The 16882-nt window shown below is 52.3% G+C and overlaps 5 protein-coding genes across 5 annotated transcripts; 3 read left to right on the top strand and 2 right to left on the bottom strand.

The window, feature by feature from the left end:
• Positions 1-96: 96 nt before the first annotated feature.
• Positions 97-3861, top strand: J4E86_005500 (uncharacterized protein; the record flags this gene model as incomplete). Its single annotated transcript, XM_051446034.1, has 3 exons — positions 97-453; positions 537-1350; positions 1634-3861. 3 exons carry the CDS (start codon positions 97-99, stop codon positions 3859-3861), a joined length of 3399 nt encoding a protein of 1132 aa, XP_051302801.1.
• A 523-nt stretch (positions 3862-4384) lies between these two features.
• J4E86_005499 (uncharacterized protein) lies at positions 4385-6748 on the top strand (the record flags this gene model as incomplete). Its single annotated transcript, XM_051446033.1, has 4 exons — positions 4385-4900; positions 4989-5625; positions 5696-6593; positions 6667-6748. 4 exons carry the CDS (start codon positions 4385-4387, stop codon positions 6746-6748), a joined length of 2133 nt encoding a protein of 710 aa, XP_051302800.1.
• A 1087-nt stretch (positions 6749-7835) lies between these two features.
• J4E86_005498 (uncharacterized protein) lies at positions 7836-11381 on the top strand (the record flags this gene model as incomplete). Its single annotated transcript, XM_051446032.1, has 2 exons — positions 7836-8280; positions 8350-11381. 2 exons carry the CDS (start codon positions 7836-7838, stop codon positions 11379-11381), a joined length of 3477 nt encoding a protein of 1158 aa, XP_051302799.1.
• Positions 11382-11771: 390 nt separating this feature from the next.
• J4E86_005497 (uncharacterized protein) lies at positions 11772-13076 on the bottom strand (the record flags this gene model as incomplete). The annotated part of the gene is made up of 3 exons (XM_051446031.1): positions 11772-12247; positions 12673-12749; positions 12790-13076. The coding sequence occupies 3 exons, from the start codon at positions 13074-13076 to the stop codon at positions 11772-11774; spliced, it is 840 nt and encodes a 279-aa protein (XP_051302798.1).
• A 2282-nt stretch (positions 13077-15358) lies between these two features.
• J4E86_005496 (uncharacterized protein) lies at positions 15359-16435 on the bottom strand (the record flags this gene model as incomplete). Its single annotated transcript, XM_051446030.1, has 2 exons — positions 15359-15662; positions 15714-16435. 2 exons carry the CDS (start codon positions 16433-16435, stop codon positions 15359-15361), a joined length of 1026 nt encoding a protein of 341 aa, XP_051302797.1.
• Positions 16436-16882: the final 447 nt, after the last annotated feature.

Below are 16882 nucleotides of genomic sequence, written 5' to 3'. Positions count from 1 at the left end.
CGAGCAATCCATCATCACGCTCAATACCGCCCCTGCCTTCATCTCGCGTCCACAACATCTCATACCACTTCAGAGCAATCTTGCAATTTACATAACATGGCTAATAAGCCCGCGATACCCGAATGGCAACGTGTCTCCGCCGATAACGCTGCAGCGTCATCCGAGCCCGAAGAAGCACGCGCGCAACACGCTGTCGAAGCCCCGACACCAACCGAAGACGACGTTGAGAAAGATGATAAGGAAGAACAACCATCAGAAAGCTCGGAACTACTAGATCAAGCGTCGCGCTTCCTCGAGGATGACACAATCCGCGATGCGCCGCGAGAGAAGAAGGTCGCGTTCCTGCAGTCAAAGGGTGTGCGCCCTGAGGACATCGAGACTCTGCTGGGCCAAGAGCCACAAGAGAGCACAAATACAGAGCTCGAAGCAGTTGGAGAACGGGCGTGGTCAGAAGTGAGTGCAGAAACCCTACTGGTGAAGCGCATGAAGCCCAGGCCATCGACAGTATCACAGAAGAAAGATACTGACGCATATAGACACCGCCAAAGCCGACCGAGGCACCCGAAGTCACATCTCAGCCTCGCGAAGTCATCATTCAGCCCCGCGAAATACCCCCGATCGTCACCTACCCAGAGTTCCTCGCGAATACCGAAAAGCCACCACCACTCATAACCACTCAGCGCCTCGTAACAACCGCATACGTAACGGGAGGCTTGATGGCTAGCATATACGGGCTTTCAAGGTGGATCATTGCGCCCATGACACACACCCTCGCCGAATCAAGACAAGATTTCGCATCGCATACGTACGAACAGTTGAAGGAGCTGAACTCAAGACTGGAGAAGGCTGTATCCGTGGATCCTGCTAGCAAAGTAAAGGCAGTCACAGATGCTGCAGATGATGTCTCAGAGGCAGACTCAGATCCTACCGAGCTTTACCATCGCGACTACGGCACCCAAACCACACCCAACCTCTCCCGCCGACCGTCTACCTCTACAGACCCACACCCAACCGTAACAGCGCACGAAAACCGCCTCAAGATCATAAAATCACATCTTGAAGAGCTCGACACGAACCGTACCAACGACGGCAAATCAAGAGATGGATTGCGGACGAAGGTGTCGGATTTGACTTCATATCTGACCGAGATGGACTACCAAAACCAGTACTACCCTGGCATGGGCCGCTACGGAGCGACCTATAACTGGTCTGGTCAGAGTGGCACTGCACAGAATGATCAGATTGAGGTGCTGAAGAACGACATCAGGGCTGTCAAGGGCGTGTTTTTGAGTGCGAGGAACTTTCCAGTGGGAGGAAGGAATGCGCCGCCGATACCTACCGGTAGAGTAGGTTCGTAAGATGGTAATTACATTGGAAACTTGTGGATAATGAACGTCATATGTGAGTGTGTATCAGATTTACAGTGTCGCTGCGCATAAGCGTTATGCTCTTGTCTATCAGGTGATGTTTACATAAGTTATCTAGAGCAGTCTGTAATGCAAGGGAACTCTAGTTCGGACAGCGGAAGTCCGGCTGATCTTCGACGTTAGTATGACATTGGACCGTTCGCAGCTCCTGCCCCACTATACGTCATACTCAAGCAGCGACACCTTACCCTGCTGAGTTCATGTAGGTGTACCACTGCACAACCACAACACCAACTTCAAAGCCTGGTTTCCCACAAACATGTCGGGTTGGGCGTCTAAGTTGACCTCCTTGGGTCATTCCAAGTCTGAGGACAAGGACGAAACATCGCTCACCACGCTTCTCGACGCAGACCAATGCGCGGATCTGACCTTCTTGATCGCAACTATCACAGCATCTATGCGACAGTCCCTGGTCGATACCTACACCGCAGAGGAATTTCCAATCGACTCAGAGACTGCCAAATCAGAGGAAGAAATACTGCAAGACGCGCCCTCCAACCTCGACGATGTCGATGTTGCCAAGGAAGACAAGATCAAGAAAGAGAGGCAGGCACGTGAAGAAGATGCGAGGAAAGAGCTTGCACAGCCTGAAGTGCAAGAGCTGAAGCAGGAGATGTTGAAGTACTTTGATGGTTGGCGAGGTAGCGTCATTAGCAGAATCGGCGAGGTAGTCAACTCGAAAGAAAAAGCCAAGGAGCAGACACGACAAGTCGAAGGCGAGGAAGTCAAAAAAATCACGAAGAAATCCGAGACAAGTTTAAAGAGTATTAAGAAGCTCGATGAGAAGGACGAAGACGAGGACAAAATGTTCAACGAACTGTATCCACCTGTTCCCAACGCCCTCACCCAGTTGGAGGAGAGCAAGCGAGCACTCATACTACATTCGTTAGTGCTTATACTTCTGAGCCTGGAGCACTACTCGGCACATTCTCGCGTCCTGAATCTCTACCTCACAAGTTCTCTCGGGCTGAGTAGAGCCGTCCTGAAGAAAGATGAAGAGACGGTTGCCCAGGGGCTTCTAGAGGCAGCGTCTCAGCAACTGAATGCTGATGCCGAGACCAAAGAAGCGGCCGAGAAATCGCAGAATGCTCGTAGATGGAAGGTCGGCCTTGCTGGTGTTGCTGGTGCCGCGTTGATCGGTGTCACTGGTGGGCTTGCTGCACCGCTTCTTGCGGCGGGCGTTGGAAGTGTTATGGGTGGAATCGGCTTGGGTGCTACCGCAGCCGCAGGGTATCTGGGAACTCTTGCTGGTTCTTCTGTTCTTGTGGGCGGGCTTTTTGGTGCGTATGGTGCGAAGATGACAGGACGAGCCATGGACGACTACGCCCGACAAGTCGAGGACTTCGCGTTCATCCCCATTCATCGTAATCAGGATCCGAGGAAACAGGACAACGAGTCTCGTCGCCTACGTGTCGCGATCGCCGTCTCTGGTTGGCTCCGCGACCCTGAAGAGGTGTCAAAGCCATGGAGATACATCAGTACAGGGACAGAAGGCTTCGCACTTCGTTGGGAGCTTGAAGCCCTTCTCAAGCTCGGACACAGTCTCGAGACATTCGTGACTAGTGCTGCTTGGGGTTACGCAAAGAAGAAGATCATCGAGCAGACTGTCTTCGCTGCGATGACGGCTGCAATGTGGCCACTGGGCTTGCTGAAGATTGCGACTTTGCTGGACAACCCGTTTTCGAAAGCCAAATATCGCGCCGAGAAGGCTGGTGAGGTCCTCGCAGATGCACTGATCAACAAAGTCCAAGGCGAACGACCGGTCACTCTTGTTGGCTACTCTCTCGGCGCACGCCTAATCTTTTCCTGCCTTGAGAAGCTGGCTGAGCGCAAAGCTTTTGGACTTGTCGAGAACGTCGTCCTAGTCGGCGCTCCATGCCCTTCCGACGTTGCCGATTGGCGGCGTATTCGTTCCGTAGTGAGTGGTCGTTGTGTCAACGTCTTCTCCAAGTCCGACTACATCCTTGGCTTCCTCTACCGCACATCCTCTATGCAACTTGGCGTCGCGGGTCTGCAGCCCGTCGTCGGCGTACATGGCGTTCAGAACGTTGACGTCAGCGACATTGTGGACGGTCACCTCCAATACCGCTTCATCACAGGTTCGATACTTCGCAAGATCGGCTTCGAAGACGTCGACATCGAAGAAGTTGAGCGTGCAGAGGCTGATCTAGCAAAGGAGAAGAAGAAGGAAGAGGAGGAGAGGGCGAAGAATGAAGGTAGCAAGGGGGTAGGTAACGAGGAGAAGGAGAAAGAGGAGCTGGAGCAGGCTGTGGAGAAGAAGCAAGAGCAAAGCTGGATGCAGGTCACGCAGCAAAAGATGAAGGGTTTGGACATCGGTGGGTTCGTCAAGGGTCTACCGGGAAAGGTGGCCCCAGAGTATGGAGCGGAGAAGACGGCGAAGAAGCATACGGGTGATTTCAAGGATACGAAGTAGTGCTCTAAGAGGGATGCAAGGTTTGCAAAGGGCTTTCCAATCAAGGGTTTTGTACATTAGCTAGGAAAATTGCGGACCATCAGGTCTCATTCAATGAAGGCTCTGTGTCTGAAGAATAGGTCACCAAAGCCGATGTTTTGTTTCGTAGCATACAAAATGAGCTGCGAAATCTAGTCCATCATTGTAATTGCATGTGCTCCATTCGTTCATGTGAAAGCTTTCCCCAGCTTAAGTCCCAATGCGGTTAGTCGATTTGTGGGGAAGCCGAGGCATTCGTTCACATGTCGCAGGTGAGGCTTGCACGGCGACACCTTCTGCGACGTGCTGATCTACCGAACATCACAGTCGGCACGCGCCATATTGCACTCTGGAAGCCTGTCGCAACGGCACATGTGACCAGCTAAGCTACGAGACTACGCGTTCCACACCACTGCGTTTGTACTGAGCACCACAACCCGCTACGCCACGCTCTCCGCACAGCGTCGACCTCTCGCATAAGACCAATGCCTCGTCTACGATAGCCATGGCTGTCTTTTCGAAACCGCTCTCCTCCCATCGCCTCACCAGCGCGTCTGCCAAAGCCATAGTCAACGACCTCACACGCCTGTACCTCCAGCACCGAACACGCATATCACGCGCCGTCTACCTTACTCTCTTCGTCGCCCTCATAAACCGCATACGGAATGCCATTGCCGAGCAGAAGGCCGCTTCAATACGGCGTGCCTCCAAAACAGCGGACAAGACAACAGCAGGCGAGGGTGAAGCAACGGGGAGGAAGAAGGTAGAGCTGAACAGGGAGTTCTTCAAGAACCTGCTGAGGCTTTTGAAGATATGTATACCTGGGTGGAAGAGCAAAGAGTTCAGGCTCTTGATCGGGCACAGTGTGTTCTTGGTGTTGAGGACGATGATCAGTTTGTACGTCGCGGAGTTGGACGGAAGACTGGTTAGTGCGCTTGTCAGAGGGAAAGGGAGGGAGTTTCTCCTGGGACTGGTCTGGTGGATGGCGGTGGCCGTGCCAGCGACTTTCACGAACAGTATGGTATGTCACTTCCTATTCCACCACCAGAGAACGAGACGGCAAGGCCGCAGTCGCCAACCGGGAGCCGAAGACGTGTTAACAGACCCAGCTCTCGTACCACCAGTGCAAACTCTCCCTCCAATATCGCACGCGCCTCACGAATCATATCCATTCCAAATACCTCTCACAGATGACCTTCTACACGCTTTCTGCCCTCGACGATCGCATCGCAAACGCCGACCAACTCATAACCGTCGACGTCTCCAAGTTCTCCAATTCGCTCGCCGAACTCTATTCGAATCTTGCGAAACCGGTACTAGATATCATAATCTACAATTACTCGCTCTCGCGCAGCGTCGGTGGCGAAGGGCTGTTCTTCATGAGCTTGCTGGTTCAGATCTCGGCCAATGTCATGAGGGCGCTTACCCCACCCTTTGGCAAATACGTAGCGGATGAAGCCAGGTTAGAGGGCGAATTCAGGTTTCAGCACTCCAGGTTGATCGATTGGAGCGAGGAGGTGGCACTGTACGCAGGACATGAGGCAGAGAAGGATACCTTGGATAAGGGATACTTTACGCTGATCAAGCATGTCAATCGCATATTGAGGAGGAGATTCTACCACGGAGTCATGGAGGACTTTGTGATAAAGTACTTTTGGGGTGCGCTGGGACTGCTGCTTTGCAGTGTGCCAGTGTTCTTCAAGGTTCCAGGCACAGGCGGTATGACTATGGGAGACCGGACGGAAAGTGAGTATTCAATACCCGCAGTCCTTGTTTTACTTACGAGGACGATTACTGACAAGTGTCACCACAACAGGCTTCGTGACCAACCGGCGAATGCTCCTCATGTCTAGCGACGCTTTCGGTCGCGTCATGTTCTCGTACAAGGAGATCACCGAGCTCGCCGGCTACACTTCGCGTGTGTCAACCCTCCTCGACGTCATCGACGACATACAAGCTGGTCATTTTGAGAAGAAGCTCGTTTCTTCCGCCGACACCGAGGAGAACGCATCCGTTCTACGCGGTCGCGGCACCGTAACTGAAGGTACGGATATAGAGTTCATCGACGTGCCTATAGTATCTCCAAACGGCGACGTACTCGTGCGCAAGCTCTCCTTTAGAGTGAAGCCAGGAGATCATCTCCTCATCGTGGGACCCAACGGCTGCGGAAAAAGCAGTCTGTTCCGCATCCTAGGCGGCCTATGGCCCGTATACGGCGGCAAAGTACGAAAGCCACCGTTCGAAGACATCTTCTACATCCCTCAACGTCCATACCTCTCACGCGGAACGCTGCGTCAACAAATCATATACCCAGACTCACTACACGACATGCACTCCAAATCCATTACCGACAACGACATCCTTTCGATCCTCGAGACCCTGAACCTAGAATCTCTCATCGACCGCCCCGGTGGCTTCGACGCTGAAGCACAATGGGAAGACGTGCTTTCCGGTGGCCTCCAGCAACGCGTCGCCATGGCGCGGCTTTTCTACCATAAGCCTCGGTACGCCATCTTGGACGAATGCACAAGTTCTGTTACGCTGGAGGTAGAAAGGGTGATGTATGAGGAAGCGAAGAGACTGGGTATAACGCTCATGACAGTCAGTCACCGGAGAAGTCTTTGGAGGTACCATACTAGGATTTTGCAGTTTGACGGCCAAGGTGGATTCTACTTTGGAGGGCTGGATGCGGAGAGGAGGGCGGTACTTGAAGAGTAAGTTCCTTTCCATTTGGGGTGTTTGTGAGCTTTTTGGAGTATGCGAGAATGCGCGCTAACATTTTGGTAGTGAGAAGGAAGACATCGACCTGCAGCTCAGAGCTGTTCCGGACATTGAGCAAAGGATCAGGGAGTTGGAAGCTTCGCGGTAACGGATGTGGATGAACGTGGTCGGACAATTTTAATGGGCGCTGGCATATGGTAGCCGCAGATCTATGCGTAGTTATAGCATATCTTGCATGGAATATATGAAATGGCGCACTGCAACGAGAGGGCATAGCTTCGTAAGCTCACCGCGTGATATACCACAAGATAATGCATACACACATCTAATGCTGATCAGGTACGGATGCACCTATATGCGAACAGTGCATGCATGGCAGTGACATGCACGATACTAAGGGCTTTGCATCTGCGAGGTTGAGGCAGAAGGCGGCAACAGTAACTTGAGAGTGATGCAGCGCGCGCATGTAGAAGGCATCTTGCACATGTGCGCGCACGACGCGCATGGATGCTCAGAAACAACAGGAAACAGCTGGCGATATAATCAAAGCGGAACATCAAATGTGAAAGGAAGAACTCCCATAGACAACATCATTATATACTACACATCGCAAGAGGCGTGGCACGGAATGTACGCGGTAGCAAAACTCAGACGCGTCGAGTGGCGTGGTTGCGGATGTCCGGCAGGAAACTGCCTCAAGGCTTACCCCATCTGTGTATGTGGTGGCTGGGAAAGAGCGCAGATGGCCTCATGGGCGTTATGTTAAAACGAAAGTCGCGGTTGAGCGCGCTCAAACGCGCTCAGATGGGCTAGCGTCGGGCGCTCCCGTGGATCAGGGTCCATTAGCGCGAACAGCAGCTCATCCGAGACGCGTCCGAGGTTTAGCGCCTTGATCCGAGCCATCGCCACGCCAAGCCAGCCCTCACGTAAAAGCCGGCCACCTCGCTCCTCCCTTCTCACCTGTACACCACACTTTCTGCAGCTGCCCCATGCCACTTTCCACAACCACAACACTCTCAAGCCGCTGCTACTGCATTGTTGCGTATCTGCTTCTTCTTCTGCTCTGCACTCTTCACACTTCAGCTGAGTCAATTGTTCGCAATTGCTCTCCCCCTCACGCGCAGCTGCTTCTCGACGCGTCGCGTCAGGTAACCACACTGCACTCAGTCACCACGCTGTCTGCCACTGCTTCTCTCCACACTCTCAGCATTGCTCCTGGGTAGTCTCCAGTAGCCATGACTACCCTCAATCTCAAGCTCGGCCAGACGGTCGAGACTTCTGGCGGTGTAGACGGCATCGTCCGCTACCTAGGCCCCATTCACGTCTCAGAGGGGCGATTTGTGGGAATAGAACTCCCAACTGCTGATGGCAAGAACGATGGCTCCGTACGCGGAGAGCGCTACTTCACTTGCGCACCTCTCCACGGGCTGTTCATCCGCGACACTAGCATTGTCAGCATCCTCTCTGAGGCAGCCCCCGCACCGGCTCCTCCTACTCCACGAGCGGTCTCCAAAACAAAGGCACCACCCACCACACCCAGAGCCCGCCCATCAAGCGTGGTTGCCCCTAAGCCTACAACCACTACAAGGACAACCACATTGAGCAAGCGGCAGTCAGTCGCAGCTCCCTCAACATCACAACCGCCTTCGCGTGGCCCAGTCCGCAAGGCCAGCGTGGCGAGTACGTCAAGCAACTCTGCCGCTGAATCATCTCGCGCCCCATTCTCTCGACCCGAATCCTCCCGCCCAGAACCTTCTCGTCCCGAACCCTCTCGTCCTACACCATCAACCTCAAGACCGAGTCTTGCATCTTCAGTCACAAGCAATGCTGGCAAAGCAAGTCGGGATAACAACGTCGACAATCTGCACACCAAGATTAGGCATCTCGAGAAGCAACACGCGGAAGACCAAGAGCGCCTGAGAGAGTATGCTCAGGTTCGCGACGAGAAAGAGCGCTACAGCGGCATCATCCAGCGGCTCCAGAACAAGTGTCAAGCTCAATATACCGAGATTCAAGAATTGAAAGACCGTGTCAACACACTTCAATTGGAACAACAGGCTCTCAACAGATCACACCAGGACCACGAGGTGGACTTAGAGGATGCCTTGGTGGACAAGGAGATGGCCGAGGAGAGGGCGGATCAAGCCGAGGCAGAGATCGAGTCGTTGCGCAAGCGCCTGGAAGAGCAGACGCTGGAGCTGGACATTCTTCGCGATGAGGCCGACCTCTTCACAACAGAAATGTCAGAGGATCAGAAGCAAGAGGCTGGATACTACCGTCTCCAGCACGAGAATGATCGCATGCGACAGGCGTTGATCACTCTGAAGGAGATGACAGAGGAGCGGGAACAAGACTTCAAGGCACACATTCTCGGGCTCGAGGGCGACGTCGCACAGCTTGAGTACTACCGACAAGACAACGCCAATCTACAAGAACGTCTCTCTGTATCCGAAAACCTTGTGGACCACCTCAAACAACAGTTAGACGCCGCCAATGAATGGGAGGAGATGGTCGAGGAGTTGACCCAACAAAACCAGAATCTCCAAGATAGAATCGCGGAGCAGGATCTGGTCGTACAAGATCTTGAGAACCTACGGGAACTCAACGACGAGCTAGAAGCTCAACACCTTGAGCAAGAAGAGGACATGCTTGCAGAGCTTGACGCTAAGAACAACGAGCTCGCTGAGCAAGTACGCCAGATTACCGAACAGACCCACATCATCGCCGACCAAGAGTCTCTGATCTCCAAATTCCGAGACCTCGTCATGGACCTACAAACCAAAATGGCCGACGCTGAGTCTTCCAAGACTATGACGGAAGCCCAAGTCAAGGATACCACCGGTCGCTTCAACGAAGTGATGGACCTTAACCGCCAACTTCGTGCAGCCACTGTGTTGTCGACCACACGAGAGATTGAGTCTTCGCTGGTATCGCTCAAGGCAGATCAGCTTGCTGAAAAGCTCGAGATTTGGAACGAGACAGAGTCCAAGGAGTTCACTCGAAGCGAGTCTCTCCAAGCCTACCTCGCAACAGAAAGGATCGCTGGGAAATCCAAGCTGCTTGTCAATGTGTTGAGGAGCACCTGTCGTCACATGAGCAATGGCGGTCGATTGGACGATGCTGTCTCCAGACTCGTCTGTGAAGAGTCCATTGTTCACCTGGAGGTCCTCAAAGACGGAAGCAACCGTCTTTGGTCTGCCATTCGTGGCTTATCACTTCCCGAATTCGCCAATTTTGGCCCGACGTACCAAGAATTGATCTCGGTAGAGCAGGTTCTTGATCAAGGCCTCAACGCTCTCAAAGCAGACACACTCAACTTTGAAGAATTTGCTGGATCCTTGGAGCGATCGACCAAGACACATGAAGCAATTCTGTCAAGCCACCAAGAGGTCCTTGCTGCACGACCAGAGGGAGAATTCCTCTCCATAGCGACTTCGCTCCACGCGAGGATAAACTACATCCTCTACATTTACGATCTGGCACACTTCGTCCTAGAGAAAGTGCCCGAGAGCATACGCGAAGAGTGCGCAAAGATGCTCATTCATTTCAACGAGCCAGTCGATACTTTGCAGGCTACATCCACGGCTGCGGCCAGGTTGCAACGGACTCTGAAGGCTCTGGTTCAGGATCATATGTATCCGGAACGACCATCTGATTTCGAGGACGCTTTCAGATACGACGAAAAGCTGGCATCGGCTGCTGGAACCCTTGCCGCTTTCGTTCGCAGTCTGATCGAGGAGGTTGCGAAGTGCACTAGCCTATCCGACACCGAGCTAATCCCTGCTCTTGAGCTCCGCGCGATCAAAGACAACATCGATAGACTCGATGACGATCAGAATTATGCTTTCATGTTTGCCCACCTGAACACCATCACTTATCATCTGAATTCCTGGGCCGACCAAACCGGCATACTATCAAAAGCCATCGAGATCGAGCACGGACCTACGCCCTGGGCTCAGAAGGCGAAGGAGGTTGAGGCGGGACGGAAGAAGGATGACGAGGCTGTGCGCCAGTTACAAACTCTTACCGTCGAGCATCGTGCCACCGTTTTGAAGATTCACGAGCGAGAGCAAGTCATCGCCACCAAAGAACTGGAGATTGAGCACTTGATGGCCAAGATCAAGGACGCTACCAGTAAGACCGAAGGTCTCGAGGCTCTCCAAGAAGAGCTCACGACACGTCATGATAAGATCATGGATCTTCAGGCTCTGAATCGATCCCAGATGATGGAGATTGAGGTTTTGAGAGAGCGCCTGGCCAATGCCGACGAGCATGCGCAAAACGACGCAGGACACGCCATGGAAACCATTGCCGCTCCAGTCGAGCAACCTCGGGAAGAGGATGACCCGTTCGCTCATCCTAGCAAGCTCAGGACTATGCTCGAAGCCCTCGACAATGAGAACCATTGGCTGCGCAAGCGCGAAAACAGCTGGGCATTCAAATGGAACGTGCGCCAGACGTTGATCAGTCTGGACACCTACAAGCATGTCGAAAAGAATTGGAGGAAATTCTATGAGAGACTTTACCTCGATGACGATGATGAATTCATCGTTTTTGAGCCGCCAAGCCCAGTGCTCGAGGAGAACCCAACATATCAAATCTCGAACGCACATGGTACTGGCCGACCTAAGATGTCGGCTATCGAACTCAGTGGCATCAGCCTAGGCTGGGAGGAGCGCGCACACAGTCATAAGGTGGCTTTGGAGCAAGCCGAGGAGGACTTCGTCCACCTGTCTATGCTCTCCGATGATTACGACGACTTGTCCTTCATTGCGGTATAATTCTAGAATACTCTATCGACTAGAAGGGGAGGAAGGAAAAGACACGACTTCGCATTTACGATTCCACACGACACGGTGTTGCGCATTTGGTTTTTCAGCGACAACTCGAGAGCATGGGAAGATGCATCTTGGGTACTGGGCGTTTATTTTGGCTCTCATCACGGTTCTGAGCATTGGAGTTTTTGTGTTGGCTTTGATTTTGATTTGGTGTTTATCGCGACGATACCCATGGGTCTGCATTCGCTGCATCGTTTTTTGTTGTACTTTGTTTTGTATACGTTTCCTTTCTTGTAGCTAGCTTTTTACTCTTGTCTTAGTCCTCCCGGTTTGAGACCTTGACTCACCCCTTCGGGGGTTTGAGTCGGCACTCGCCGGGAGGACGGGCAGGCATTATGACATTATTGTCTTCATCCAGTTCTTCCATTGTGAATCCCTTTGCAAGTTTGCCAGTTGATGCTTGACTTGGTCGTTCTCACGCTCCAGTTCCTGGATTCTAGCATCTTGCCAACTATGTCGCATCTCCGCCTTTTCTTTTGTCTTCTCCACCTCAGCTTCCAATGCTGACCTCCGCTGCCGTTCGAGGACTCGCGATAACTCATTTGGTCTTGGTTGGTTCATCACACACCACAGCTTGACGCGCGTGAGCTCTTCACTGTGACGCACTTCGATCTGCGCAAGCTGGCGATCGTGATTCTCATTGACGGTCGCGAGCTCTTTCGCTTGAGTTGTTTCTAGGTCTTCAATATGCTTCTCATGCTCCAACCGCTCTTTATCGAGCGCGCTGCTTAGACTGAGGACCTGTCGCTCCTGCGCCCTCAGGTCTTTGATCAACGCGGTGAGTGACGATCTTGCGACAGCAGCGTGCGCTGTAGAACGCAGCTTGTGGCTTATCAGTATGATTGGTGAATGTCTTCGTCACATTCACTCACGGTGCTTGTCGGCGTAGGTGGGCGGATATCGCGACGGGGGAAAAGCTCCCGAAAAGATGGATTGCGACCGCGATCGTTTTGTCTTGTCGTTACCATTTCGCATGCGAGGGCGAGCGGTTGTCCGACATCTCTGGGAGATTGCGATACCGTCGGGAGACGAGGTATGAGAGATCATGTTTAGGCTGCAGCTCTAGTGGAAGGTAGAAGTTAGGTTGATGTGTAGCAAACGGACTGGACTGGGTCTGCAATGGCGGTATGATAGCGGAGGCAAAAGTGAAGGTGAGATTGGAACTTCAAGCTATACACCAACCAACGGTACCTTGTATAGATCTCAGCCTGCCCGGGGCCGTCTGAAGACATACCCTTGTACTCAGCGTCAGGTTCCGTAATTCGCAACTCGCTTTTGTCCAGCCATTCCCAAGCACGAGTAGAATTCCATCTACGGGTGTTCCCCCAAAAGCCTTGCAATCTCGGCACACTTTTCCGTGATACTACGCAACTTCTCGTTCGCGCCTTTATCTGCGATGTGCTTGTCTTTCTCTTGAGCCAACTCATTCTCGAGCTCGGTAACCCTACTGCTGAGCGTCATGACCTTCTTAACTTGAATGTCATTCTGTCTTGTGAGATTTTCGGCACACACGACTGCTAGTTTGCGATTGTTAATCTCTTCGTGAAGACCGCATGAGAGCTCTGTGTTCTGAGTCCTGAGGTCGCCGACTTCGCGTTTCTGCTCCACGATAGCTGCGTCCTTCTGTGCGAATGACATGGTGTGTTCGGCTGTAAGATCGTGTATTTGATCACGCATCTTGGAAAGATGCCCGTTGTAGACTGCAGCAGTGGTGCGAATATCCAAGAAGGTCTTGTTCTGTGTGACATCAGCCCTGTTGGTCGGAGCTGGTTGCGCGGAATATACATACAAGCTCGTGAGCGATAGCTGTTGGACGAGTAGACTGCACCCCATGACGGACAGCAAGAGAAGAACCCATAGTAGGTAGCATTTGGTGCTGTTCTGGCGTACGCAATGGAGCCATGTTGTTGAAGGTGAGCGTGCTGTATCTGGAGAGGTTTGGGTTGAGAGAAGCACTAAGCCACCAGGAATGAAGCCCTGGGTCACGATAGATACGGTCAAGGTGAGAGACAGAAGCTGCAAAGGCTGCACAAAGCCGTCCGATAAAGCTGAGGTGAGTGCAGCCCCATCCCGTCCACTGAAACCAGGTGATATATCATATGCACCCAAGAATACTATGATGATGATGATAATAATAATAACAATCTACTCTAATCAGCAGGTCTCTTGCCACGAAGATTGCAGCGACTTGGTACTACATGATGAAGTATAGAAGCTGGGTCAAGGCAACAGCGAAGACATTCTGAGAACATTAGTATTGCGAAAGCCCGTTGCCTCTAAGACCACCTGCCTGTCCGGCTTCACGAAAAACGTACTCCCATCGTTTCCTCCAGGAGCCCCAAACGTGTTCCAACCCTGAATTTCTGTCACTTCTTTTCCGAACGTTGCTGTCCATTATTGTGCTCGCTCTTTCCACGTCATCGCAGATCTCTGTAAACTGCACCATAAGACATGTGCCGGCACCGCTGACATTGGATTGCTAGCACGATCTTCAGGATTTGTAAACGGTAGTATGCCCTCAGTCTTGAGGATTTTACTAAAATGTCGCATTCGTATACTGTGAGATCTGCGTTGAGGCGCAAACGTTAAAGTCAATTGCTTAATCCCGAGGTCATGTGAAAGCGGGAGCCGCACTAAGTAGGAGCCGATAAGATCTTTCTTCTAGGCTCGCTGTAATACCGACATGCGAGACATGCTTTCGGCAGTTTCCTGTAAGTTCTTTAGCTGCGTTATGAAGTCTGGTTGACACGTGAAACGTGTTACTCTAGACGCTTGCTTAGGTAGTGCAGATGAGTTGGACCTATGCGTGAGACTATCACACTTGATCGCCCAACACGTCGTGACAAGCCGCGATTGCTAGATATGCGAGTTGAGGGGATGCATGCGTGCGCGCAAACTTTCGGCGTTATTCAAAGACGCAATGCATTGCACAATCACCGCTGCGATGTTGATGACGACATTCTCACCCGGCACTAGGTACGCCAGAGACCGGGTTTTGCATCTTCGTGTTTCCAGGTTTTGCAGCGCAAAGTCTTCGTTCGATCCGAAATTGTGAGCGCAACGTCGGCAAGCGCCTTGCTCGTTGAATGCGACATCACCAAGGCCACTTCAGCCACTGCAGCGTAATTCCTGGGCACGTGCCACCAGCCACAAAACTTGGTAAGTCGGCCGATACGGTGGTGTACGTTGAGAATGGACCAGGCTAATTTCGAGTAATCCTCTCCTTGACTAGTCTTTCTTCCAGAAGCCAAGTGCCATCGCTAGCAGTAAGTAGTCGTTGCTAACAGCCTCCATCTGCGCACAGCCGACAATCGGCTACCCAGAGATCGGGCCCACATCGGACCCGTAGCTCTGCCGTACCACAAAACTATCGCAGACTTACGACCCGTCGGTTTTATTCTACCGCGAAAGCCCGTCGCAGCTCGGCCGGGTTTGCCATCATTGCGGATACGGGATGATTCGTGTTGTGGAGACGGCAGCACTTGAAGGGGTGCCTGAGAGACGCCATCTACGGAACTTCTCGCCGTGATGGAAATTATCGCAATACTTAGATGGTGCAATGAATAAGGCCACCGACCATTCGCTGTTTGTACCTTGTCGCAATCGCGTACAGAGATCGCCGACACGTGGAACTAGTGTGATCTTCCACGAGGATGTCGGTGATACTCCGGTGATCTGCGTTACCCTTTGATGGGTCGACCGAAAACACGAGAGGTGGGTGCTTCAGCGTCTGTCGATCACGGCAGTTACCACGCGTGTGGAAAGTTACGTTTGGCAAGTGGCTGTTTGAAGGTAAAGTTCGTCTCAAATAGGTTTCAGCACCGGCAGACGCAGTCATCAAAGTACCTAGGTAACATGTGCTCATGCGGGGAACGTGAGGTAGTGCAAAATACTCATGATCATTACTATATCGTGCAAAACTACCTTGGCCTCTGCTTTCCCTCATAGCTAACCAAGCTAGCCTCATCTGTGTCTCCTTGACTATGGCTGTGCTTCACGTGATATGATGTCTTGACTCTGATGCCATCTTCCACTTTCGTATCGAACGACTCTGAACGAGGGCTCGATATAGCCGTGTTCAAGTTGTACGACTTGTGTTTTTGACTGACGTTCCTGAGTTCGTTGTTGCTGCCGTAGTTGTAGTATTGACGGCTGCGTGCCGATGAGCCACCCAGAATGGGGAAGAGTCTGACCAGGAGAAGACGGAGGGTCGGGAGGCAGGCGCTGGTAGGAAAGTTAATAGATGCGATATATGAGTACGAATATAGAACTTACCACATGATGCCGACGCAGATTTCAATCGTGCTCCACATCGAGACGTCGTAAAACTCCCAGCTTACGTTCGATGAAGCGGCAAAGTGAACCAAGGCTTGTAAACGCAGGATGCTGACGACGGTGACAAAGGTACCAACGCAGAACATCAGCGCTACACCGACCTTCTTCTTCCAGTGTAGCTTCAAGCCCCAAAGCTGCCAAAGAGGAACACCCAGGATCCAGAAGTCCAAGGCGATGGATATGGCCGCGTTCGATGCGGTGATGGCATTGATCTCCAGACAAGTACCTTCGTGCATGCCATCCCATTTTGTCCAGAAGTACTGGATGGGCCGGCATTGGAATATCGCGACGATGATAAAGGCGACGCCCCAGAGTATGGTGAAGACGATTGTACCCCATAGTAGTCGTTGGACGCCTTTGCTTGGGAACACGCGGATGTAGAAGAACAGTAGCGTGAGTTTCAGCAACATGAGCTGCGTGAAGTACAGCCAAGCCATGATGTAGAAATATTGCAGCATCTGAGTGATCTCCGTCGGTGTGAGGGTCCAGAGATCTTGGCCAAGTCCATTCTTCACAGTGCCAAAGACAGTGATGATGGCACTGGGTATAGCGGCTATGAGTGTCGCCAGGACGCACCAGTCGTCGTAGCCAAAGTCCATCCTCGACACGGTGGCCTTGAATGTGAAACGCATCGCAACGAAGGCAGCAGCTATGCATACCATGACGTTTGACAACAGCACATAGCTTTGTCCGCGATCCCGTACTGGGGCCCCGCAGGTGGTCAGGCTGATGTTGCGCGTAACTTTGTGTATGTCAGTCTTTTGTTCTCTTCCATCGGGATAGGTGCAAGTACCTAAAGCTTCAGGGATGGTGCAGCTGGCGCTCACACACAGCGTTACGTTGTTTTGGAAGACATCGTTCGTGCAGATACATGCTTGATCTGTTGGAGAACAGGTGTTCGTACCGAAAGCGTTCAAGAGGCACAGTTGCTGCAAGGGTGAGCGAAATGTTAAGAGGTTGGGCTGCAAGGTACTTACAGCACATGCGGGAAGCTTTGACAGGGCAGGCTGCTGTGCTGCATGTACCATGGAGATGGTAACGAGCCACAACAGCATGCATGTGCGAATGAAAGAGGCCATATTGATGCTCTCACGCCACGTTTGCGCAAG

This window comes from Alternaria arbusti (genome assembly GCF_024043155.1).
Source record: "Alternaria arbusti strain BMP 1465 chromosome Unknown scaffold_6, whole genome shotgun sequence".
In the NCBI taxonomy this organism is placed as follows: Eukaryota; Fungi; Ascomycota; class Dothideomycetes; order Pleosporales; family Pleosporaceae; genus Alternaria; species Alternaria arbusti.
Note: the sequence above shows the minus strand (reverse complement) of the source record. Positions and strands in the feature narration are given on the sequence as shown.